The sequence below is a fragment of the Scyliorhinus torazame genome, chromosome 19 (assembly GCF_047496885.1).
Source record: "Scyliorhinus torazame isolate Kashiwa2021f chromosome 19, sScyTor2.1, whole genome shotgun sequence".
Lineage (NCBI taxonomy): Eukaryota > Metazoa > Chordata > Chondrichthyes > Carcharhiniformes > Scyliorhinidae > Scyliorhinus > Scyliorhinus torazame.
The window spans coordinates 15,722,625-15,746,865 of NC_092725.1; the positions used below are offsets into that span (position 1 = coordinate 15,722,625).

General features: G+C 51.5%; 1 protein-coding gene across 2 annotated transcripts in view; it reads left to right on the forward strand.

Moving 5' to 3' along the window:
• The window catches only part of LOC140396027 (RUS family member 1-like), a 111,997-nt gene that overhangs the window by 83,921 nt on the left and 3,835 nt on the right, over positions 1 to 24,241 (forward strand). For both annotated transcript variants that reach the window (XM_072484083.1, XM_072484082.1), the window contains 4 exons: positions 9,371 to 9,441; positions 10,564 to 10,748; positions 13,673 to 13,730; positions 23,327 to 23,397. In XM_072484083.1, coding sequence (XP_072340184.1) covers positions 9,371 to 9,441; positions 10,564 to 10,748; positions 13,673 to 13,730; positions 23,327 to 23,397 — 385 coding nt within the window. The remainder of the gene's footprint in view (positions 1 to 9,370; positions 9,442 to 10,563; positions 10,749 to 13,672; positions 13,731 to 23,326; positions 23,398 to 24,241) is intronic.

Here is a 24,241-nt window from a genome sequence, read left to right on the forward strand (position 1 = left end):
CCCGGCCGACCTTCGCGACCCACGCCAGCCGACCTTCGCGACCCACGCCGGCCGACCTTCGCGACCCACGCCGGCCGACCTTCGCGACCCAACCCGGCCGACCTTCGCGACCCACGCCGGCCGACCTTCGCGACCCAACCCGGCCGACCTTCGCGACCCACGCCGGCCGCCCTTCGTGACCCACGCCAGCCGACCTTCGCGACCCAACCCGGCCGACCTTCGGGACCCACGCCGGCCGACCTTCGCGACCCACCGCGGCCGACCTTCGGGACCCACGCCAGCCGACCTTCGCGACCCACGCCAGCCGACCTTCGCGACCCACGCCGGCCGACCTTCGCGAAGCAACCCGGCCGACCTTCGGGACCCACGCCAGCCGACCTTCGCGACCCACGCCAGCCGACCTTCGCGACCCACGCCGGCCGATCTGAGCGACCCACGCCGGCCGACCTTCGCGACCCAACCTGGCCGACCTTCGCGACCCACGCCGGCCGACCTTCGCGACCCACGCCGGCCGACCTTCGCGACCCACGCCAGCCGACCTTTGCGACCCATGCCGGCCGACCTTCGCGACCCACGCCGGCCGACCTTCGCGACCCACGCCGGCCGACCTTCGCGACCCACGCCAGCCGACCTTCGCGACCCACGCTGGCCGACCTTCGCGACCCACTATTTTCTCCTCCCCTGTTTGCTGCTGATAAAAATGGAGGAAATGGTTTTGGGTCCCTTTGGCCCTCGTACACGCTCCTCCAATGGAACCTGTTGGATGAAGGTGAAGCCTTCCGGTGTCGGAAAGTCTGGAGTCTCCATCTGTCCAAAGTTCAGCATTTTTTTTCCTGTAAAATGTTATCAAATAAACCTCCCCCCGAACTTGTAAAACAAAAAGCTGCAACCGGTTAAAAAAGAACCGGCCGCACTGCGCGTGCGCGCCGATGGTCAGGCACGCGTGCGCAGTGCGGCTGCATCTTATTTACATGTTTGCGGCCATTTTGAAGGCCGCTTGCAGCCGGCTGCTGTGCGCAGATTTGGCCTTGCGGGTGTGTTGTGATGGTGTCGGAACATCAGATATGTTATGTGATAGGTTTTTGGTGCAGGAAGCCTGGGTTAGTGCGTTTGACCGCTGCAGACGTGTTTGTAAAGAATTCTGCTTTGAAAGGTTTTGGGAGACAGAGGTGCAATTAAAGCATCGTAAAAGCTTGGGCTAGTGCAGTTTTGCTTGGATTAACGGGGTTCCCTGTGGAGTAGTTAATTAGATACATTGGGCGGGATTCTCCCGGAGCCGGCGGGGCGGGGGGGTCCCGGCGGGACAGAGTGGCGTGAACCAGTCTGGCGTCGGGGCGCCCCAAAGGTGCGGAATCCTCCCGGAGCCGGCTTGCGGGAAAGGGCCTCCGCCGTCCGGTGCGAGCCTGCGCATGCGCGGGAGCGCCAGCGCATGCTGGCGTCAACCCCGCGCATGCGCAGAGGGATTCGCTTCCGCACCGGGAATGCCGGCGACCACAGCCTCCGGTGCGGAAAAATAAGAGTGCCCCCACGGCACAGGCCCGCCCGCGGATCAGTGGGCCCCGACCGCGGGCCAGGCCACCGTGGGGGCACCCCCCCGCGACCCCCCCAGCCCGCCCGCGCCGCCAGGTCCTGCTGGTAAGGGAACTACTCTAATTTACACCGGCAACAAACGGGCGGGGAATTAGGTCAGCCCCGGGGCCCATTGAGTCGCGCCAGACCCCGCCATCCTCCCACCCGGCGGGGGGTCGGAGAATCCCGCCCATTGTGTTTCAGCTTGGTATGGTGAGGTAACTAATGGGAGGAGCTAGGGGATCAGGCACGTTAGCAGAGATTGTTCAGTGGGTTCCTGGAAGTCAAACCGTGAAGACAGCTTCTGAAGACTTCAGCTGGAGTTCCTGCATTGTTCTGCCAGGATTCTGGTCTGTCTCTGAAAACAGGTCTCAAAGAACATCTCTGAAGCAAGTTTGCCTGAGTGCTCACTGTATTTACAAGTGGATTGAGAGCTGAGATGGTTGTTGTTTAGTGGGAGTAAAGATAGCAGTTAAGGGTTGTTGTGTCACGGTATTGATTAGCATCATTTAAGGGGTCATTGTCAGCTATTTTCCTGTGTGAAGTTAAAGATATTTTAATGCTGTGTGAGTAATAACGTTTGTTTTCATCTACCACATCCCCATTTATTTGTGAAGTCACTGCTGGAGCGAGGAATCCTCTCCTCACAGTCTGACAACATTAAAATAATATATTGGGAATTCTGCCCAATATCCTGGCTACTGCTGGGGTCTAGTCCGAGATTGTAATAGGGTGTGTGTGTGTGTGTGTGTAGGGGCTGGTGTGGCACAGTGGGCTAAGACAGCTGGCTTGTAATGCAGAACAAGGCCACAGTCCGGGTTCAATTCCCGTACCGGCCTCCCCGAACAGGCGCCGGAATGTGGCGACTGGGGGCTTTTCACAGTAACTTCATTTGAAGCCTACTTGTGACAATAAGCGTTTTTTACTATTACACACGCGTGTGTGTGTGTATGTGTGTGAGTGTGTCTGAGTGTGTGCGTGTGTTTGTCTGAGTGTGTGTGTGTCTGAGAGTGTGTCTGAGTGTGTGTGTCTGAGTGTGTGTGTGTCTGAGTGTGTGTCTGAGTGTGTGTGTCTGAGTGTGTGTGTGTCTGAGTGTGTGTGTGTGTGTGCCTGAGAGTGTGTGTCTGAGTGTGTGTGTCTGAGTGTGTGTGTGTGTGTCTGAGTGTGTGTGTCTGAGTGTGTGTGTCTGAGTGTGTGTGTCTGAGTGTGTGTGCCTGAGTGTGTGTGTGTGTGCCTGAGTGTGTGTCTGAGTGTGTGTGTCTGAGTGTGTGTGTCTGAGTGTGTGTGTCTGAGTGTGTGTGTCTGAGTGTGTGTGTCTGAGTGTGTGTGTCTGAGTGTGTGTGTGTCTGAGTGTGTGTGTGTCTGAGTGTGTGTGTGTCTGAGTGTGTGTCTGAGTGTGTGTGTCTGAGTGTGTGTGTCTGAGTGTGTGTCTGAGTGTGTGTGCGTGTGTGTCTGAGTGTGTGTGTCTGAGTGTGTATGTCTGAGTGTGTGTGTGTCTGAGTGTGTGTGTGTCTGAGTGTGTGTGTCTGAGTGTGTGTGTCCTGTACGTACGTGTGTGTGTTTGCGCGTGTGCCTGTCTGAGTGTGTGTGCGTGTGACTGAGTGTGTGTCTGAGTGTGTGTGCCTGAGTGTGTGTGTGTGTCTGAGTGTGTGTGTGAGTGTGTCTGAGTGTGTCTGAGTGTGTGTGTCTGAGTGTGTCTGAGTGTGTGTGTCTGAGTGTGTGTGTGTCTGAGTGTGTGTGTCTGAGTGTGTGTGTGTCTAAGTGTGCGTGTGCCTGAGTGTGTGTGTCTGAGTGTGTGTGTCTGAGTGTGTGTGTCTGAGTGTGTGTGTGTCTGCGTGTGTGTCTGAGTGTGTGTGTGTCTGAGTGTGTGTGTGTCTGTGTGTGCGTGTGTGTGTCTGAGTGTGTGTGTGTGTGTCTGAGAGTGTGTCTGAGTGTGTGTGTCTGAGTGTGTGTGCGTGTGTGTGTCTGAGTGTGTGTGTGTGTCTGAGTGTGTGTGTCTGAGTGTGTGTGTCTGAGTGTGCGTGTGTGTGTGTCTGAGTGTGTGTGTGTGTGTGTGTGTGTCTGAGTGTGTGTGTCTGAGTGTGTGTGTCTGAGTGTGTGTGTCTGAGTGTGTGTGTGTCTGAGTGTGTGTGTGTCTGAGTGTGTGCGTGTGTGTGTCTGAGTGTGTGTGTGTCTGAGAGTGTGTCTGAGTGTGTGTGTCTAAGTGTGTGTGTGTCTGAGTGTGTGTGTCTGAGTGTGTGCCTGAGTGTGTGTGTCTGAGTGTGTGTGTCTGAGTGTGTGTCTGAGTGTGTGTGTCTGAGTGTGTGTGTCTGAGTGTGTGTGTCTGAGTGTGTGTGTCTGAGTGTGTGTGTGTCTAAGTGTGTGTGTGTCTGAGTGTGTGTCTGAGTGTGTTTGTGTCTGAGTGTGTGTGTCTGAGTGTGTGTGTCTGAGTGTGTGTGTGTGTGTGTCTGAGTGTGTGTCTGAGTGTGTGTGTGTGTGTCTGAGTGTGTGTGTCTGAGTGTGTGTGTGTGAGTGTGTGTGTGTCTGAGTGTGTGTGTGTCTAAGTGTGTGTGTGTCTGAGTGTGTGTCTGAGTGTGTGTGTCTGAGTGTGTGTGTGTCTGAGTGTGTGTGTGTCTGAGTGTGTGTGTCTGAGTGTGTGTGTCTGAGTGTGTGTGTGTCTGAGTGTGATTGTGTGTGTGCCTGAGTGTGTGTGTCTGAGTGTGTGTGTCTGAGTGTGTGTGTCTGAGTGTGTGTGTCTGAGTGTGTGTGTCTGAGTGTTTGTGTGTGTGCCTGAGTGTGTGTCTGAGTGTGTGTGTCTGAGTATGTGTGTGTCTGAGTATGTGTGTGTCTGAGTGTGTGTGTGTCTGAGTGTGTGTGTGTCTGAGTGTGTGTGTCTGAGTGTGTGTGTGTCTGAGTGTGTGTGTGTCTGAGTGTGTGTGTCTGAGTGTGTGTGTGTCTGAGTGTGCGTGTGTCTGAGTGTGTGTGTCTGAGTGTGTGTCTGAGTGTGTGTCTGAGTGTGTGTGTCTGAGTGTGTGTGCGTGTGCGTCTGAGTGTGTGTGTCTGAGTGTGTGTGTGTCTGAGTGTGTGTGTGTCTGAGTGTGTGTGTGTCTGAGTGTGTGTGTCCTGTACGTACGTGTGTGTGTTTGCGCGTGTGCCTGTCTGAGTGTGTGTGCGTGTGTCTGAGTGTGTGTGTGTGTGTGTGTCTGAGTGTGTGTGTCTGAGTATGTCTGAGTGTGCCTGAGTGTGTGTGTGTGTGTCTGAGTGTGTGTGTGAGTGTGTCTGAGTGTGTCTGAGTGTGTGTGTCTGAGTGTGTGTGTCTGAGTGTGTGTGTGTCTGAGTGTGTGTGTCTGAGTGTGTGTGTGTCTAAGTGTGTGTGTGCCTGAGTGTGTGTGTCTGAGTGTGTGTGTCTGAGTGTGTGTGTCTGAGTGTGTGTGTGTCTGCATGTGTGTCTGAGTGTGTGTGTGTCTGAGTGTGTGTGTCTGAGTGTGTGTGTCTGAGTGTGTGTGTGTCTGTGTGTGCATGTGTGTGTCTGAGTGTGTGTGTGTGTCTGAGAGTGTGTCTGAGTGTGTGTGTCTGAGTGTGTGTGTGTGTGTCTGAGTGTGTGTGTCTGAGTGTGCGTGTGTGTGTGTCTGAGTGTGTGTGTGTGTGTGTGTGTCTGAGTGTGTGTGTCTGAGTGTGTGTGTCTGAGTGTGTGTGTGTCTGAGTGTGTGCGTGTGTGTGTCTGAGTGTGTGTGTGTCTGAGAGTGTGTCTGAGTGTGTGTGTCTAAGTGTGTGTGTGCCTGAGTGTGTGCCTGAGTGTGTGTGTGTGTCTGAGTGTGTGCCTGAGTGTGTGTGCCTGAGTGTGTGTGTCTGAGTGTGTGTCTGAGTGTGTGTCTGTGTCTGAGTGTGTGTGTCTGAGTGTGTGTGTGTCTAAGTGTGTGTGTGTCTGAGTGTGTGTGTCTGAGTGTGTGTGTCTGAGTGTGTGTGTGTGTGTCTGAGTGTGTGTCTGAGTGTGTGTGCGTCTGAGTGTGTGTGTGTCTGAGTGTGTGTCTGAGTGTGTGTCTGAGTGTGTGTGTGTCTGAGTGTGTGTGTCTGAGTGTGTGTGTCTGAGTGTGTGTGTCTGAGTGTGTGTGTGTCTGAGTGTGATTGTGTGTGTGCCTGAGTGTGTGTGTCTGAGTGTGTGTGTGTGTGTGTCTGAGTGTGTGTGTCTGAGTGTGTGTGTCTGAGTGTGTGTGTCTGAGTGTGTGTGTGTGTGCCTGAGTGTGTGCCTGAGTGTGTGTCTGAGTGTGTGTGTCTGAGTGTGTGTGTGTCTGAGTGTGTGTGTGTCTGAGTGTGTGTGTCTGAGTGTGTGTGTCTGAGTGTGTGTGTGTCTGAGTGTGTGTGTGTCTGGGTGTGCGTGTGTCTGAGTGTGTGTGTCTGAGTGTGTGTCTGAGTGTGTGTCTGAGTGTGTGTCTGAGTGTGTGTGTCTGAGTGTGTGTGCGTGTGCGTCTGAGTGTGTGTGTCTGAGTGTGTGTGTGTCTGAGTGTGTGTGTGTCTGAGTGTGTGTGTCTGAGTGTGTGTGACCTGTACGTACGTGTGTGTGTTTGCGCGTGTGCCTGTCTGAGTGTGTGTGCGTGTGTCTGAGTGTGTGTGCATGAGTGTGTGTGTGTGTGTGTCTGAGTGTGTGTGTCTGAGTGTGTGTGTCTGAGTGTGTCTGAGTGTGTGTGTCTGAGTGTGTGTGTGTCTGAGTGTGTGTGTCTGAGTGTGTGTGTGTCTAAGTGTGTGTGTGCCTGAGTGTGTGTGTCTGAGTGTGTGTGTCTGAGTGTGTGTGTCTGAGTGTGTGTGTGTCTGCGTGTGTGTCTGAGTGTGTGTGTGTCTGAGTGTGTGTCTGAGTGTGTGTGTGTCTGAGTGTGTGTGTGTCTGAATGTGTGTCTGAGTGTGTGTGTCTGAGTGTGTGTGCGTGTGTGTGTCTGAGTGTGTGTGTGTGTGTCTGAGTGTGTGTGTGAGTGTCTGAGTGTGTGTGTCTGAGTGTGTGTGTCTGAGTGTGTGTGTGTCTGAGTGTGTGTGTGTCTGAGTGTGTGTCTGAGTGTGTGTGTGTCTGAGTGTGTGTCTGAGTGTGTGTGTGTCTGAGTGTGTGTGTGTCTGAATGTGTGTCTGAGTATGTGTGTCTGAGTGTGTGTGTGTGTGAGAGTGTGTGTGTCTGAGTGTGTGTGTCTGAGTGTGTGTGTCTGAGTGTGTGTCTGAGTGTGTGTGTGTCTGAGTGTGCGTGTCTGAGTGTGTGTGTGTCTGAGTGTGTGTGTCTGAGTGTGTGTGTCTGAGTGTGTGTGTCTGAGTGTGTGTGTGTGAGAGAGAGTGTGTGTGTGAGAGAGTGTGTGTGTGAGAGAGAGTGTGTCTGAGTGTGTGTGTGTGTGTCTGAGTGTGTGTGTCTGAGTGTGTGTGTGTGTCTGAGTGTGTGTGTCTGAGTGTGTGTGTGTGTGTGCCTGAGTGTGTGTGTGTCTGAGTGTATGTGCGTGTGTGTGTCTGAGTGTGTGTCTGAGTGTGTGTGCGTGTGTGTCTGAGTGTGTGCGTGTGTGTGTCTGAGTGTGTGTCTGAGTGTGTGTGTGTCTGAGTGTGTGTGTGTCTGAGTGTGTGTCTGAGTGTGTGTCTGAGTGTGTGTGCGTGTGTGTCTGAGTGTGTGTGTGTGCCTGAGTGTGTGTGTGTGTCTGAATGTGTGTGTCTGAGTGTGTGTGTCTGAGAGTGTGTGTCTGAGTGTGTGTCTGAGTGTGTGTGTGTCTGAGTGTGTGTGTGTGTGCCTGAGTGTGTGTGTGTCTGAGTGTGTGTGCGTGTGTGTGCGTGTGTGTGTCTGAGTGTGTGTGTCTGAGTGTGTGTGTCTGAGTGTGTGTGTCTGAGTGTGTGTCTGAGTGTGTGTGTCTGAGTGTGTGTGTGTGTCTGAGTGTGTGTGTCTGAGTGTGTGTGTCTGAGTGTGTGTGTCTGAGTGTGTGTCTGAGTGTGTGTGCGTGTGTGTGTCTGAGTGTGTGTGTGTGTCTGAGTGTGTGTGTGTGTCTGAGGGTGTGTCTGAGGGTGTGTCTGAGTGTGTGTGTGTCTGCGTGTGTGTCTGAGTGTGTGTGTGTCTGAGTGTGTGTGTCTGAGTGTGTGTGTGTCTGTGTGTGCGTGTGTGTGTCTGAGTGTGTGTGTGTCTGAGAGTGTGTCTGAGTGTGTGTGTCTGAGTGTGTGTGCGTGTGTGTGTCTGAGTGTGTGTGTGTGTCTGAGTGTGTGTGTGTGTGTCTGAGTGTGTGTGTGTGTGTCTGAGTGTCTGAGTGTGTGTGTCTGAGTGTGTGTGTCTGAGTGTGTGTGTCTGAGTGTGTGTGTGTCTGAGTGTGTGTCTGAGTGTGTGTGTCTGAGTGTGTGTGTGTCTGAGTGTGTGTCTGAGTGTGTGTGTCTGAATGTGTGTGTGTGTGAGAGTGTGTGTGTGTGAGAGTGTGTGTGTCTGAGTGTGTGTGTGTCTGAGTGTGTGTGTGTCTGAGTGTGTGTCTGAGTGTGTGTGTGTCTGAGTGTGCGTGTCTGAGTGTGTGTGTGTCTTGAGTGTGTGTGTCTGAGTGTGTGTGTCTGAGTGTGTGTGTCTGAGTGTGTGTGTCTGAGTGTGTGTGTGTGTGTGCCTGAGTGTGTGTGTGTCTGAGTGTATGTGCGTGTGTGTGTCTGAGTGTGTGTCTGAGTGTGTGTGCGTGTGTGTCTGAGTGTGTGTGCGTGTGTGTCTGAGTGTGTGCGTGTGTGTGTCTGAGTGTGTGTCTGAGTGTGTGTGTGTCTGAGTGTGTGTGTGTCTGAGTGTGTGTCTGAGTGTGTGTCTGAGTGTGTGTGTCTGAGTGTGTGTGTGTGTGCCTGAGTGTGTGTGTGTCTGAGTGTGTGTGCGTGCGTGTGTCTGAGTGTGTGTCTGAGTGTGTGTGTGTCTGAGTGTGTGTGTGTCTGAGTGTGTGTCTGAGTGTGTGTGTGTCTGAGTGTGCGTGTGTGTGCCTGAGTGTGTGTATGTGTCTGAGTGTGTGTGCGTGTGTGTGTCTGAGTGTGTGTCTGAGTGTGTGTCTGAGTGTGTGTCTGAGTGTGTGTCTGAGTGTGTGTCTGAGTGTGTGTGTCTGAGTGTGTGTGTCTGAGTGTGTGTCTGAGTGTGTGTGTCTGAGTGTGTGTCTGAGTGTGTGTCTGAGTGTGTGTGTCTGAGTGTGTGTGTGTCTGAGTGTGTGTGTCTGAGTGTGTGTGTCTGAGTGTGTGTGTCTGAGTGTGTGTGTCTGAGTGTGTGTGTGTCTGAGTGTGTGTGTGTCTGAGTGTGTGTGCGTGTGTGTGTCTGAGTGTGTGTGCGTGTGTGTGTCTGAGTATGTGTCTGAGTGTGTGTGTGTGTCTGAGGGTGTGTCTGAGGGTGTGTCTGAGGGTGTGTCTGAGTGTGTGTGCGTGTGTGTGTGTCTGAGTGTGTGTCTGAGTGTGTGTGTCTGAGTGTGTGTGTGTGTCTGAGTGTGTGTCTGAGTGTGTGTCTGAGTGTGTGTGTCTGAGTGTGTGTGTCTGAGTGTGTGTGTGTGTCTGAGTGTGTGTCTGAGTGTATGCGTGCGTGTGTTTGTGCGTGTGTGGTGGTGGGATGGGCACGTGTGTGTTCGTACGTGATTGCACACCCATGCACGGAGAGGGTAGGTGATCGGATTCCCACCGCGTGTTGATGTGGTCGCCACAGTGTGCGTGTGTCTCTCTCTCCGTCTCCCTCTCTCTCTCTCTCCGTCTTTGTCTCTCTCTCCGTCTCCCTCTCTCTCTCTGTCCGTCTCCCTCTCTCTCTCTCTCCGTCTCCCTCTCTCTCTCTCTCCGTCTCCCTCTTTCTCTCTCTCCGTCTCCCTCTCTCTCTCTCTCTCCGCAGGAGACGCTGGTCAATCTTGCCGGACTGCTGGTCAGCCTCATCCTCACCCCCCTGGTTGCTGCGAACATCATGTACGTAAACCACGCCGGATCCCGGGGGGGGGGGGCGGGTATCCGACACTCGGAGGTCTGGAGCGGGATGGGTGGGGGTGGGAAGAACAGAGGAGGAATCCGGTGTGAAGGGGGAAAATCGTTTGGACATCTCGGGAAGGTAGAATCATAGAATCATAGAAGTTTACAGCATGGAAACAGGCCCTTCGGCCCAACCAGTCCATGCCGCCCAGTTTTTACCATTAAGCTAGTCCCAGTTGCCCGCACTAGGCCCATAACCCTCTATACCCATCTTACCCATGTAACCATCTAAATGCTTTTTGAAAGACACAATTGTACCCGCCTCTACTACTACCTCTGGCAGCCCATTCCAGACACTCACTACCCTCTGAGTGAAGAAATTGCCCCTCTGGGCCCTTCTGAATCTCTCCCCTCTCACCTTAAACCTATGCCCTCTAGTTTTAGACTCCCCTACCTTTGGGAAAAGATGTTGACTATCTACCTTATCTATGCCCCTCATTATTTTATAGACCTCTATAAGATCACCCCTAAGCCTCCTACGCTCCAGGGAAAAAAGTCCCAGTCTATCCAGCCTCTCCTTATAACTCAAACCATCAAGTCCCGGCAACATCCTAGTAAATCTTTTCTGCACTCTTTCTAGTGTAAGTTGGCTCCGCGGTGGGGGGCGGGTGGGGGGCGGGATTGAGAGGTGGCGATTCCTGCGCCAGTCTGCATGTCGGAGTGAGAAACTGGGTTGACCGAGAACGGTTAATGGGTCTGGGGGTGGTTGCGGGGAGGAGGGCCGCATGGGGAGACACGTGGGAGATGGGAACTGGAAGATGAAAATTCGGAGCGCTCCCGAATCGGGGGAGGGGGTTTTGGGCAGGATCTGAGGCTCGGGATACATCGGAATTCCTGATATGTCATTCGAAGTATCTCGAGGGAGGAATGGGAATTTTCATCCGGGAGGAGAGGAGGGAGGAGACTTGAGCGTCAAACGGGGCTGGGATTTTCCCGGATATTCCGGAGGGGGCGGGCGGGAATTTTGCAGGGGCGACCGCCTGGGAAGGGGCGTGCGGAAGGGGTGGGCAGGACAAGTCTCCGACGCTACTGACCCCAGTCTCACCACTCCTGCTCCCACAGCCTCACCTACCTGCTGTACACCCTCTTCACTCTGCTTCACCTGTACGCCAACCTCCGAGCAGTGAGAGCTGTCGTCATGGACACCCTGAACCAGTCCCGCCTCAGGCTGCTGGTGACCGACTTCCTCCGGACAGGCCGGGTGCCTCTGCCCAGCAGCATCAACCCCCGAGAGCCTGTCCTTCCGGGTCAGTACTGAGGGAGCGCCGCACTGTCGGAGGGTCAGTACTGAGGGAGCGCCGCAATGTCGGAGGGTCAGTACTGAGGGAGCGCCGCAATGTCGGAGGGTCAGTACTGAGGGAGTGCCGCACTGTCAGAGGGTCAGTACTGAGGGAGTGCCGCAATGTCGGAGGGTCAGTACTGAGGGAGCGCCGCAATGTCGGAGGGTCAGTACTGAGGGAGTGCCGCACTGTCAGAGGGTCAGTACTGAGGGAGCGCCGCACTGTCGGAGGGTCAGTACTGAGGGAGTGCCGCACTGTCAGAGTGTCAGTACTGAGGGAGCGCCGCACTGTCAGAGGTTCAGTACTGAGGGAGCGCCACACTGTTAGAGGGTCAGTACTGAGGGAGCGCCGCACTGTCAGAGGGTCATTACTGAGGGAGCGCCACACTGTTAGAGGGTCAGTACTGAGGGAGCGCCGCACTGTCAGAGGGTCAGTACTGAGGGAGCACCGCACTGTCGGAGGGTCAGTACTCAGGGAATGCCGCACTGTCGGAGGGTCAGTACTGAGGGAGTGCCGCACTGTCAGAGGGTCAGTACTGAGGGAGTGCCGCACTGTCAGAGGGTCAGTACTGAGGGAGTGCCGCACTGTCAGAGGGTCAGTACTGAGGGAGCACCGCACTGTCGGAGGGTCAGTACAGAGGGAGTGCTGCACTGTCAGAGGGTCAGTACTGAGGGAGCGCCGCACTGTCAGAGGGTCAGTACTGAGGGACCGTCGCACTGTCAGAGGGTCAGTACTGAGGGAGTGCCGCACTGTCAAAAGGTCAGTACTGAGGGAGCGCCGCACTGTCAGAGGGTCAGTACTGAGGGAGTGCCGCACTGTCAGAGGGTCAGTGCTGAGGGAGTGCTGCATTGTCAGAGGGTCAGTACTGAGGGAGTGCTGCACTGTCGGAGGGTCAGTACTGAGGGAGTGCCGCACTGTCAGAGGGTCAGTACTGAGGGACCGTCGCACTGTCAGAGTGTCAGTACTGAGGGAGTGCCGCACTGCCAGAGGGTCAGAACTGAGGGAGTGCCGCACTGTCAGAGGGTCAGTACTGAGGGAGGGCCGCACTGTCAGAGGGTCAGTGCTGAGGGAGTGCCGCATTGTCAGAGGGTCAGAACTGAGGGAGTGCTGCACTGTCAGAGGGTCAGTACTGAGGGAGTGCCGCACTGTCAGAGGGTCAGCACTGAGGGAGTGCTGCACTGTCAGAGGGTCAGTACTGAGGGAGTGCCGCACTGTCGGAGGGTCAGTACTGAGGGAGTGCCGCACTGTCAGAGGGTCAGTACTGAGGGAGTGCCGTACTGTCAGAGGGTCAGTACTGAGGGAGTGCCGCACTGTCAGAGGGTCAGTACTGAGGGAGCTCCGCTCTGTCAGAGGGTCAGTACTGAGGGAGCGCCGCACTGTCAGAGGGTCAGTACTGAGGGAGCGCCGCACTGTCAGAGGGTCAGTACTGAGGGAGCTCCGCTCTGTCAGAGGGTCAGTACTGAGGGAGCGCCGCACTGTCAGAGGGTCAGTACTGAGGGAGTGCCGCACTGTCAGAGGGTCAGTACTGAGGGAGTGCCGCACTGTCAGAGGGTCAGTACTGAGGGAGTGCCGCACTGTCAGAGGGTCAGTACTGAGGGAGTGCCGCACTGTCAGAGGGTCAGTACTTAGGGAGTGCCGCACTGTCAGAGGGTCAGTACTGAGGGAGTGCCGCACTGTCAGAGGGTCAGTACTGAGGGAGTGCCGCACTGTCAGAGGGTCAGTACTGAGGGAGCGCCGCACTGTCAGAGGGTCAGTGCTGAGGGAGTGCCGCACTGTCAGAGGGTCAGTACTGAGGGAGCTCCGCACTGTCAGAGGGTCAGTACTGAGGGAGCGCCGCACTGTCAGAGTGTCAGTACTGAGGGAGTGCCGCACTGTCAGAAGGTCAGTGCTGAGGGAGTGCTGCACTGTCGGAGGGTCAGTACTGAGGGAGCTCCGCACTGTCAGAGGGTCAGTACTGAGGGAGTGCCGCACTGTCAGAGGGTCAGTACTGAGGGAGTGCTGCACTGTCAGAGCGTCAGGACTGAGGGAGTGCCGCACTGTCGGAGGGTCAGTACTGAGGGAGTGCCGCACTGTCAGAGGGTCAGTGCTGAGGGAGTGCCGCACTGTCAGAGGGTCAGTACTGAGGGAGCTCCGCACTGTCAGAGGGTCAGTACTGAGGGAGCGCCGCACTGTCAGAGGGTCAGTACTGAGGGAGTGCCGCACTGTCAGAGGGTCAGTGCTGAGGGAGTGCCGCACTGTCGGAGGGTCAGTACTGAGGGAGCTCCGCACTGTCAGAGGGTCAGTACTGAGGGAGCGCCGCACTGTCAGAGGGTCAGTACTGAGGGAGTGCTGCGCTGTCAGAGGGTCAGTACTGAGGGAGCGCCGCACTGTCAGAGGGTCAGTACTGAGGGAGCGCTGCACTGTCAGAGGGTCAGTACTGAGGGAGTGCCGCACTGTCAGAGGGTCAGTACTGAGGGAGTGCCGCACTGTCAGAGGGTCAGTACTGAGGGAGCGCCGGACTGTCAGAGGGTCAGTACTGAGGGAGTGCCGCACTGTCAGTGGGTCAGTACTGAGGGAGCGCCGCACTGTCAGAGGGTCAGTACTGAGGGAGCGCCGCACTGTCAGAGGGTCAGTACTGAGGGAGTGCCGCACTGTCAGAGGGTCAGTACTGAGGGAGCGCCGGACTGTCAGAGGGTCAGTACTGAGGGAGTGCCGCACTGTCAGAGGGTCAGTAGTGAGGGAGCGCCGCACTGTCAGAGGGCCAGTGTTAAATCTGAGGGGCCTGTCTACACTATTAGGGAGATGTAAATTCTCGTGTGGCTGGGATTGGTGCGGGAGGAACAATCTTGTGTTGTGGGTTAAGCACTGTCTCATACCGTGGATGCACAATTAACCCCTCGTCTCTGTCACAGAGTTCCAGCGGAAGCTGACCATCAGACTGGGAACATCACTCAACTCAGTCTTACACAGGTGATTAGAACAACACAGTCACAGGCGCACTTTTGGACTGCATTTATATATAACCCATCACCTCTTAACTCATTCATTAGATTCCAGTCTGTAACTCACTCCCGGGTCTCTGTTATTCTACATATAAACCACACCGAACCCCTCGATTAGATTCCAGTATGTAACTCACTCCCGGGTATCTGTGATTCTATATATAAACCACCCTGAACCCCTCGATTAGATTCCAGTCTGTAACTCACTCCCGGGTATCTGTTATTCTATATATAAACCACCCTGAACCCCTCGATTAGATTCCAGTCTGTAACTCACTCCCGGGTATCTGTTATTCTATATATAAACCACCCTGAACCCCTCGATTAGATTCCAGTCTGTAACTCACTCCCGGGTATCTGTTATTCTATATATAAACCACCCCGAACCCCTCGATTAGATTCCAGTCTGTAACTCACTCCCGGGAATCTGTTATTCTATATATAAACCACCCCGAACCCCTCGATTAGATTCCAGTCTGTAACTCACTCCCGGGTATCTGTTATTCTATATATAAACCACCCCGAACCCCTCGATTAGATTCCAGTCTCTAACATACTCCTGGGTATCTGTTATTCTATATATAAACCATCCCAAACCCCTCGATTAGATTCCAGTCTGTAACTCACTCCCGGGTCTCTGTTATTCTATATATAAACCACCCCGAACCCCTCGATTAGATTCCAGTCTGTAACTCACTCCCGGGTATCTGTTATTCTATATATAAACCACCCCGAACCCCTCGATTAGATTCCAGTCTCTAACATACTCCCGGGTATCTGTTATTCTATATATAAACCATCCCGAACCCCTCGATTAGATTCCAGTCTCTAACATACTCCCGGGTATCTGTTATTCTATATATAAACCATCCCGAACCCCTTGATTAGATTCCAGTCTGTAACTCATTCCCGGGTATCTGTTATTCTATATATAAACCACCCCGAACCCCTCGATTAGATTCCAGTCTGTAACACACTCCCGGGTATCTTTATTCTATATATAAACCACCCTGAACCCCTCGATTAGATTCCAGTCTGTAACTCACTCCCGCATATCTGTTATTCTATATATAAACCATCCCGAACCCCTCGATGAGATTCCAGTCTGTTTCTCACTCCCGGGTATCTGTTATTCTATATATAAACCATCCCGAACCCCTCGATTAGATTCCAGTCTGTAACACTCTACTGGGTATCAGATATTCTATATATAAACCACCCTGAATCCCTCGATTAGATTCCAGTCTGTAAGTCACTCCCGGGTATCTGTTATTCTATATATAAACCACCGCGAACCCCTCGATTAGATTCCAGTCTGTAACTCACTCCCGGGTGTCTGTTACTCTATATATAAACCACCCCGAACCCCTCGATTAGATTCCAGTCTGTAACTCACTCCCGGGTATCTGTTATTCTATATATAAACCCCCTGAACCCCACGATTAGATTCCAGTCTGTAACTCACTCCCGGGTATCTGTTATTCTATATATAAACCACCCCGAACCCCTCGATTAGATTCCAGTCCGTAACTCACTCCCGGGTATCTGTTATTCTATATATAAACCACCCCGAACCCCTCGATTAGATTCCAGTCTGTAACTCACTTCCGGGTATCTGTTATTCTATATATAAACCACCCTGAATCCCTCGATCAGATTCCAGTCTCTAACTCACTCCCGGGTATCTGTTATTCTATATATAAACTACCCGGAACCCCTCGATTAGATTCCAGTCTCTAACTTACTCCCGGGTATCTGTTATTCTATATATAAACCACCCCGAACCGCTCGATTAGATTCCAGTCTGTAACTCACTCCCGGGTATCTGTTATTCTATATATAAACCACCCGGAACCCCTCGATTAGATTCCAGTCTGTAACTCACACCCGGGTATCTGTTATTCTATACATAAACCACCCCGAACCCCTCGATTAGATTCCAGTCTGTAACTCACTACCGGGTATCTGTTATCCTGGATATAAACCTCCCCGAACCCCTCGATTAGATTCCAGTCCGTAACTCACTCCCGGGTATCTGTTGTTCTATATATAAACCACCCCGAACCACTCGATTAGATTCCAGTCTGTAACTCACTCCCGGGTATCTGTTATTCTATATATAAACTACCCTGAACCCCTTGATAAGATTCCAGTCTGTAACTCACTCCCGGGTGTCTGTTATTCTATATATAAACCACCCCGAACACCTCGATTAGATTCCAGTCTGTAACTCACTCCCGGGTGTCTGTTATCCTATATATAAATCACCCGGAACCCCTCGATTAGATTCCAGTCTGTAACTCACTCCCGGGTATCTGTTATCCTGGATGTAAACCACGCCGAACCCCTCGATTAGATTCCAGTCTGTAACATTGACAGAAATCTTTGGATCCTCGCTGTCTTCAGGGGATGTCCCGGAGGACTGGAGAATAGCCAATGTTGTTCCTCTGTTTAAGAAGGGTGGCAGGGATAATCCCGGGAACTACAGGCCGGTGAGCCTTACTTCAGTGGTAGGGAAATTACTGGAGAGAATTATTCGAGACAGGATCTACTCCCATTTGGAAGCAAATGGACGTATTAGTGAGAGGCAGCACGGTTTTGTGAAGGGGAGGTCGTGTCTCACTAACTTGATAGAGTTTTTCGAGGAGGTCACTAAGATGATTGATGCAGGTAGGGCAGTAGATGTTGTCTATATGGACTTCAGTAAGGCCTTTGACAAGGTCCCTCATGGTAGACTAGTACAAAAGGTGAAGTCACACGGGATCAGGGGTGAACTGGCAAGGTGGATACAGAACTGGCTAGGCCATAGAAGGCAGAGGGCAGCAATGGAGGGATGCTTTTCTAATTGGAGGGCTGTGACCAGTGGTGTTCCACAGGGATCAGTGCTGGGACCTTTGCTCTTTGTAGTATATATAAATGATTTGGAGGAAAATGTAACTGGTCTGATTAGTAAGTTTGCAGACGACACAAAGGTTGGTGGAATTGCGGATAGCGATGAGGACTGTCTGAGGATACAGCAGGATTTAGATTGTCTGGAGACTTGGGCGGAGAGATGGCAGATGGAGTTTAACCTGGACAAATGTGAGGTAATGCATTTTGGAAGGGCTAATGCAGGTAGGGAATATACAGTGAATGGTAGAACCCTCAAGAGTATTGAAAGTCAAAGAGATCTAGGAGTACAGGTCCACAGATCACTGAAAGGGGCTACACAGGTGGAGAAGGTAGTCAAGAAGGCATACGGCATGCTTGCCTTCATTGGCCGGGGCATTGAGTATAAGAATTGGCAAGTCATGTTGCAGCTGTATAGAACCTTAGTTAGGCCACACTTGGAGTATAGTGTTCAATTCTGGTCGCCACACTACCAGAAGGATGTGGAGGCTTTAGAGAGGGTGCAGAAGAGATTTACCAGAATGTTGCCTGGTATGGAGGGCATAAGCTATGAGGAGCGATTGAATAAACTCGGTTTGTTCTCACTGGAACGAAGGAGGTTGAGGGGCGACCTGATAGAGGTATACAAAATTATGAGGGGCATAGACAGAGTGGATAGTCAGAGGCTTTTCCCCAGGGTAGAGGGGTCAATTACTAGGGGGCATAGGTTTAAGGTGAGAGGGGCAAAGTTTAGAGTAGATGTACGAGGCAAGTTTTTTACGCAGAGGGTAGTGGGTGCCTGGAACTCACTACCGGAGGAGGTAGTGGAGGCAGGGACGATAGGGACATTTAAGGGGCATCTTGACAAATATATGAATAGGATGGGAATAGAAGGATACGGACCCAGGAAGTGTAGAAGATTGTAGTTTAGTCGGGCAGTATGGTCGGCACGGGCTTGGAGGGCCGAAGGGCCTGTTCCTGTGCTGTACATTTCTTTGTTCTTTGTTCTTTGTTCATACTCCCGGGTATCTGTTATTCTATATATAAACCATCCCGAACCCCTCGATTAGATTCCAGTCTGTAACTCACTCCCGGGTCTCTGTTATTCTATATATAAACCACCCCGAACCCCTCGATTAGATTCCAGTCCGTAACTCACTCCCGGGTATCTGTTATTCTATATATAAACCACCCCGAACCCCTCGATTAGATTACAGTCTCTAACATACTCCCGGGTATCTGTTATTCTATATATAAACCATCCCGAACCCCTCGATTAGATTCTAGTCTCTAACATACTCCCGGGTATCTGTTATTCTATATATAAACCATCCCGAACCCCTCGATTAGATTCCAGTCTGTAACTCACTCCCGGGTATCTGTTATTCTATATATAAACCACCCCGAACCCCTCGATTAGATTCCAGTCTGTAACACACTCCCGGGTATCTTTATTCTATATATAAACCACCCTGAACCCCTCGATTAGATTCCAGTCTGTAACTCACTCCCGCATATCTGTTATTCTATATATAAACCATCCCGAACCCCTCGATGAGACTCCAGTCTGTTTCTCACTCCCGGGTATCTGTTATTCCATATATAAACCATCCCGAACCCCTCGATTAGATTCCAGTCTGTAACTCACTCCCGGGTGTCTGTTACTCTATATATAAACCCCCTGAACCCCACGATTAGATTCCAGTCTGTAACTCACTCCCGGGTATCTGTTATTCTATATATAAACCACCCCGAACCCCTCGATTAGATTCCAGTCCGTAACTCACTCCCGGGTATCTGTTATTCTACATATAAACCACCCCGAACCCCTCGATTAGATTCCAGGCTGTAACTCACTCCCGGGTATCTGTTATTCTATATATAAACCACCCCGAACCACTCGATTAGATTCCAGTCTGTAACTCACTCCCGGGTATCTGTTATTCTACATATAAACCACCCCGAACCCCTCGATTAGATTCCAGGCTGTAACTCACTCCCGGGTATCTGTTATTCTATATATAAACCACCCCGAACCACTCGATTAGATTCCAGTCTGTAACTCACTCCCGGGTATCTGTTATTCTATACATAAACCACCCCGAACCCCTCGATTAGATTCTAGTCTGTAACTCACTCTCGGTTATCTGTTATTCTATATATAAACCACCCCGAACCCCTCGATTAGATTCCAGTCTGTAACTCACTCCCGGGTATCTGTTATTCTACATATAAACCATCCCGAACCACTCGATTAGATTCCAGTCTGTAACTCACTCCCGGGTATCTGTTATTCTATATATAAACCACCCCGAACCCCTCGATTAGATTCTAGTCTGTAACTCACTCTCGGGTATCTGTTATTCTATATATAAACCACCCCGAACCCCTCGATTAGATTCCAGTCTGTAACTCACTCCCGGGTATCTGTTATTCTACATATAAACCATCCCGAACCCTTCGATTAGATTCCAGGCTGTAACTCACTCCCGGGTATCTGTTATTCTATATATAAACCACCCCGAACCACTCGATTAGATTCCAGTCTGTAACTCACTCTCGGGTATCTGTTATTCTATATATAAACCACCCCGAACCCCTCGATTAGATTCCAGTCTGTAACTCACTCCCGGGTATCTGTTATTCGACATATAAACCATCCCGAACCCCTCGATTAGATTCCAGGCTGTAACTCACTCCCGGGTATCTGTTATTCTATATATAAACCACCCCGAACCACTCGATTAGATTCCAGTCTGTAACTCACTCCCGGGTATCTGTTATTCTACATATAAACCATCCCGAACCCCTCGATTAGATTCCAGTCTGTAACTCACTCCCGAGTATCTGTTATTCTATATATAAACCACGCCGAATCCCTCGATTAGATTCCAGTCTGTAACTCACTCACGGGTATCTGTTATTCTATATATAAACCACCCGAACCCCTCGATTAGATTCCAGGCTGTAACTCACTCCCGGGTATCTGTTATTCTATATATAAACCACCCTGAACCCCTCGATTAGATTCCAGTCTGTAACTCACTCCTGGGTATCTGTTATTCTATATATAAACCACGCCGAATCCCTCGATTAGATTCCAGTCTGTAACTCACTCACGGGTATCTGTTATTCTATATATAAACCACCCGAACCCCTCGATTAGATTCCAGGCTGTAACTCACTCACGGGTATCTGTTATTCTATATATAAACCACCCGAACCCCTCGATTCGATTCCAGGCTGTAACTCCCTCCCGGGTATCTGTTATTCTATATATAAACCACCCTGAACCCCTCGATTAGTTTCCAGTCTGTAACTCACTCCCGGGTATCTGTTGTTCTATATATAAACCATCCCGAACCCCTCGATTAGATTCCAGTCAGTAACTCACTCCCGGGTATCTGTTATTCTATATATAAACCTCCCCGAACACCTCGATTAGATTCCAGTCTGTAACTCACTCCCGGGTATCTGTTATTCTATATATAAACCACCCTGAACCCCTCGAATAGATTCCAGTCTGTAACTCACTCCCGGGTATCTGTTATTCTATATATAAACCACCCCGAACCCCTCGATTAGATTCCAGTCGGTAACTCACTCCCGGGTATCTGTTATTCTATATATAAACCACCCCGAACCCCTCGATTAGATTCCAGTCTGTAACTCACTCCCGGGTATCTGTTATTCTATATATAAACCACCCCGAACCCCTCGATTAGATTCCAGTCTGTAACTCACTCCCGGGTATCTGTTATTCTATATATAAACCACCCTGAACCCCTCGATTAGATTCCAGTCTGTAACTCACTCCCGGGAATCTGTTATTCTGTATTTTAACCAACCTGAATTCTTTGATTAGATTCCATAGAGAGACGTAAAAACATAGAAAACAGCAGCAGGTGGAGGCCATCGGGAACGTCCTTCCTGCAGCTACCCTGTCCAGTCCTGTTTGAATTTTATAGGTTTCTACGAGATCCCTCCTCACTCTTCTTGACTCCAGTGAATACAATCCTAACCGATTCAATGTTTCCTCAAATTTCAGTCCCGTCATCCCGGGAATCAGTCTGGTAAACCTTCGCTGCTCTCCCTCTTGCGCAAGAACATCCTTCCTCTGATAAGGAGATCAAAACTGCACACCATACTCCAGGTGTGGCCTCTTGTTATGATGGCCAACGCTCTATGTGTCTTCGTTACCGCCTGCTGTACCTGCGCGCTTACCTTCAGTGACTGTGTACCCAGGTCTCCTACATTTTCTTTTTTTAAATAATTTTAGATTTTGCCAATTATTTTTCTTCTTCAATTAAGGGGCAATTTATCGCGGCCAATCCACCTCCCCTGCACATCTCTGGGTTGTGGGGGTGAAACCCACGCAGACACGGGGAGAATGTGCAAACTCCGCACGGACAGTGACCCAGGGCCGGGTTTCGAACCCGGGTCCTCAGCGCCGCTGTCCCCGTGCTAACCACTGTGCCGCATGCCGCATGAGGGTCACTCAGAGAGCTGAATGCTAGAGGTGAGGTGAGAGTGACTGCCCTGGACATCAAGGAGCGTTTGACCGGGTGTGGCATCAAGGAGCCCTCGCTAAACTGGAGTCAGTGGGAATCAGGGGGAAAACTCTCCGCTGGTTGGGGTCGTACCCGGCACAGAGGAAGATGGTTGTGGTGGTCGGAGGTCAATCATCTCAGCTCCAGTACATCACTGCGGGAGTTCCTCAGGGTCGTGTCCTCGGTCCCCAACCACCTTCAGCTGCTTCATCAATGACCTTCCTACCATCATAAGGTCAGAAGTGGGGATGTTTGCGGGTGACTGCACCATGTTCAGCACCATTCGCGACTCCTCAGATAATGAACCGTCCCTGTCCAAATGCAGCAAGACCTGGACAATATCCAGGCTCGGGGCTGACAAGGGGCAAGTTACATTCGCGCCACACAAGTGCCCGGCAATGACCATCTCCTCCAAGAGAGGATCTAACCACTGCCCCTTATTCAATGGCATTCCCATCGCTGAATCGCCCACAATCAACATCCTGGGGGTTCCCATTGACCAGAAACTGGACCCAGCCACATAAACACTGCGGCTCCCAGAGCAGGTCAGAGGCTGGGAATCCTGCGGAGAGCAACTCACCTCCTGACCCCCCCAAAGCCTGTCCACCATCTACAAGGACACAAGTCAGGAGTGTGATGGGACCCTCTCCACTTGCCTGGATGGGTGCGGCTCCCAACAACACTCGAGAAGCTCGACACCATCCAGGACAAAGCAGCTACTTGATTGCTCCGCCTTCCACAAACATTCACTCCCTCCACCACCGATGCACAGCAGCAGCCGTGTGTACCATCTACAAGATGCCCTGCAGTAACTCACCAAGGTTCCTCAGGCAGCATCTTCCAAACCACGACCACTACCATCTAGAAGGACAAGGGGCAGCAGATACCTGGGAACCCCACCATCTGGAGGTTCCCCTCCGAGTCACTCACCACCCTGACTGGGAAATATATCGGCCGCTCCTTCAGTGTCGCTGGGGCAACATCCTGGAACTCCCTCCCTAACAGCACTGTGGGTGTACCTACACCTCGGGGACTGCAGCGGGTTCAAGAAGGCAGCTCACCCACCACCTTCAGAAGGGCAACGAGGGATGGGCAGTAAATGCTGCCCGGACCAGCGACACACCATCCCGTAAATGAATTTTTAAAACATTCTCCGCTCTCAATCTATAGCCAGTCAGATAATCGTCTGCTTTCCTGGTTTTGCTCCCAAAATGGATCACCTCGCATTTATTCACATTCTACTTCATTCATTTATCCACTTGCTCAACTTGTCCAAATCACACTGAGGGATCTCTGCATCCTCCTCACAGCTCACCCTCCCACCCAACTTGGTGTCATCGGCAAATTTGGAGATATGACATTTAGTTCCCTCATCTAAATCATGCATATATATTGTGAATAGCTGGTACCAATCCCTGCGGTACCCCACTCGTCACTGCCTGTCTATTGGAAAAAGACACGTTAATTCCTACTCTTTGTTTTGTGTCTGCCAATCTGTTTTCTATCCGCCGCAATACACTGCCCCCAATCCTGTGCGCTTTAATTGTACACGCTAATCTCTTATGCGGGACTTTGTCAAAAGCCTTCTGAACATCCAAATATATCACATCCACTGGCTCCCCCTCATCTATTCGACCAATTACATCCTCGAAGAATTCCAGTAGATTTGTCAAGCATGATTTCCCCTTCGTAAACCCCTGCTCTGTCCGACCCTGCCACTGTTTTCCAAGTGCTCGGCTATAAAATCTTTGACAATGGATTCCAGAACCTTCCCCACTACCGACGTCAGGCTGACTGGTCTAGAATTCCCAGTTTTCTCTCACTCCCAGGTATCTGTTAATTGATACATAAAGCAGCTGAAACTCTCAAAGTGACCACGACACCTTTGCATCATTCACAAGGTCTCTGTGTCTCCTGTGTTTCCTGACTGGTCAAGGATTGAATATTGCTAAATCTGCTCTTCAATATCATGTGACATTTTCAAGCGTTTATGAATAATTTGTCTCTCTCTCGTTGTCTGTATCTCTCTGTCTGTCTGTCTCTGCGTGTCTCTCTGGCTTTCTCTCTCTCTCTGTATCTCTTTTTCTGTCTGACTCACTCTGTCTCTCCCCCTTTCCCTACCTGTCTCCCTCTCTTTTAACGACAGTGCTTACGAATATCGGAGGGCAACAGAAAACAATAGGAAGAACTACCTCCTGGGAGTGAATCAAAATACTGGTGAGTGAAAAATTAAAACCTAGGAAAGACCACTGTAACTAACACACTGTGACACTGTCCCAGAGGGGGAAAGGACAGTGTATCTAACACACTGTGACACCCAGTCCCAGAGGGGGAAAGGACAGTGTATCTAACACACTGTGACACCCGGTCCCAGAGGGGGAAAGGACAGTGTATCTAACACACTGTGACACTGTCCCAGAGGGGGAAAGGACATTGTATCTAACACACTGTGACACCCGGTCCCAGAGGGGGAAAGGACAGTGTATCTAACACACTGTGACACTGTCCCAGAGGGGGAAAGGACAGTGTATCTAACACACTGTGACACCCGGTCCCAGAGGGGGAAAGGACAGTGTATCTAACACACTGTGACACTGTCCCAGAGGGGGAAAGGACAGTGTATCTAACACACTGTGACACTGTCCCAGAGGGGGAAAGGACAGTGTATCTAACACACTGTGACACCCGGTCCCAGAGGGGGAAAGGACAGTGTATCTAACACACTGTGACACTGTCCCAGAGGGGGAAAAGACAGTGTATCTAACACACTGTGACACTGTCCCAGAGGGGGAAAGGACAGTGTATCTAACACTGTGACACCCGGTCCCAGAGGGGGAAGGAAAGGGTATCTAACACACTGTGACACCCGGTCCCAGAGGGGGAAAGCACAGTGTATCTAACACACTGTGACACCCGGTCCCAGAGGGGGAAAGGACAGTGTATCTAACACACTGTGACACTGTCCCAGAGGGGGAAAGGACAGTGTATCTAACACACTGTGACACCCGGTCCCAGAGGGGGAAAGCACAGTGTATCTAACACACTGTGACACCCGGTCCCA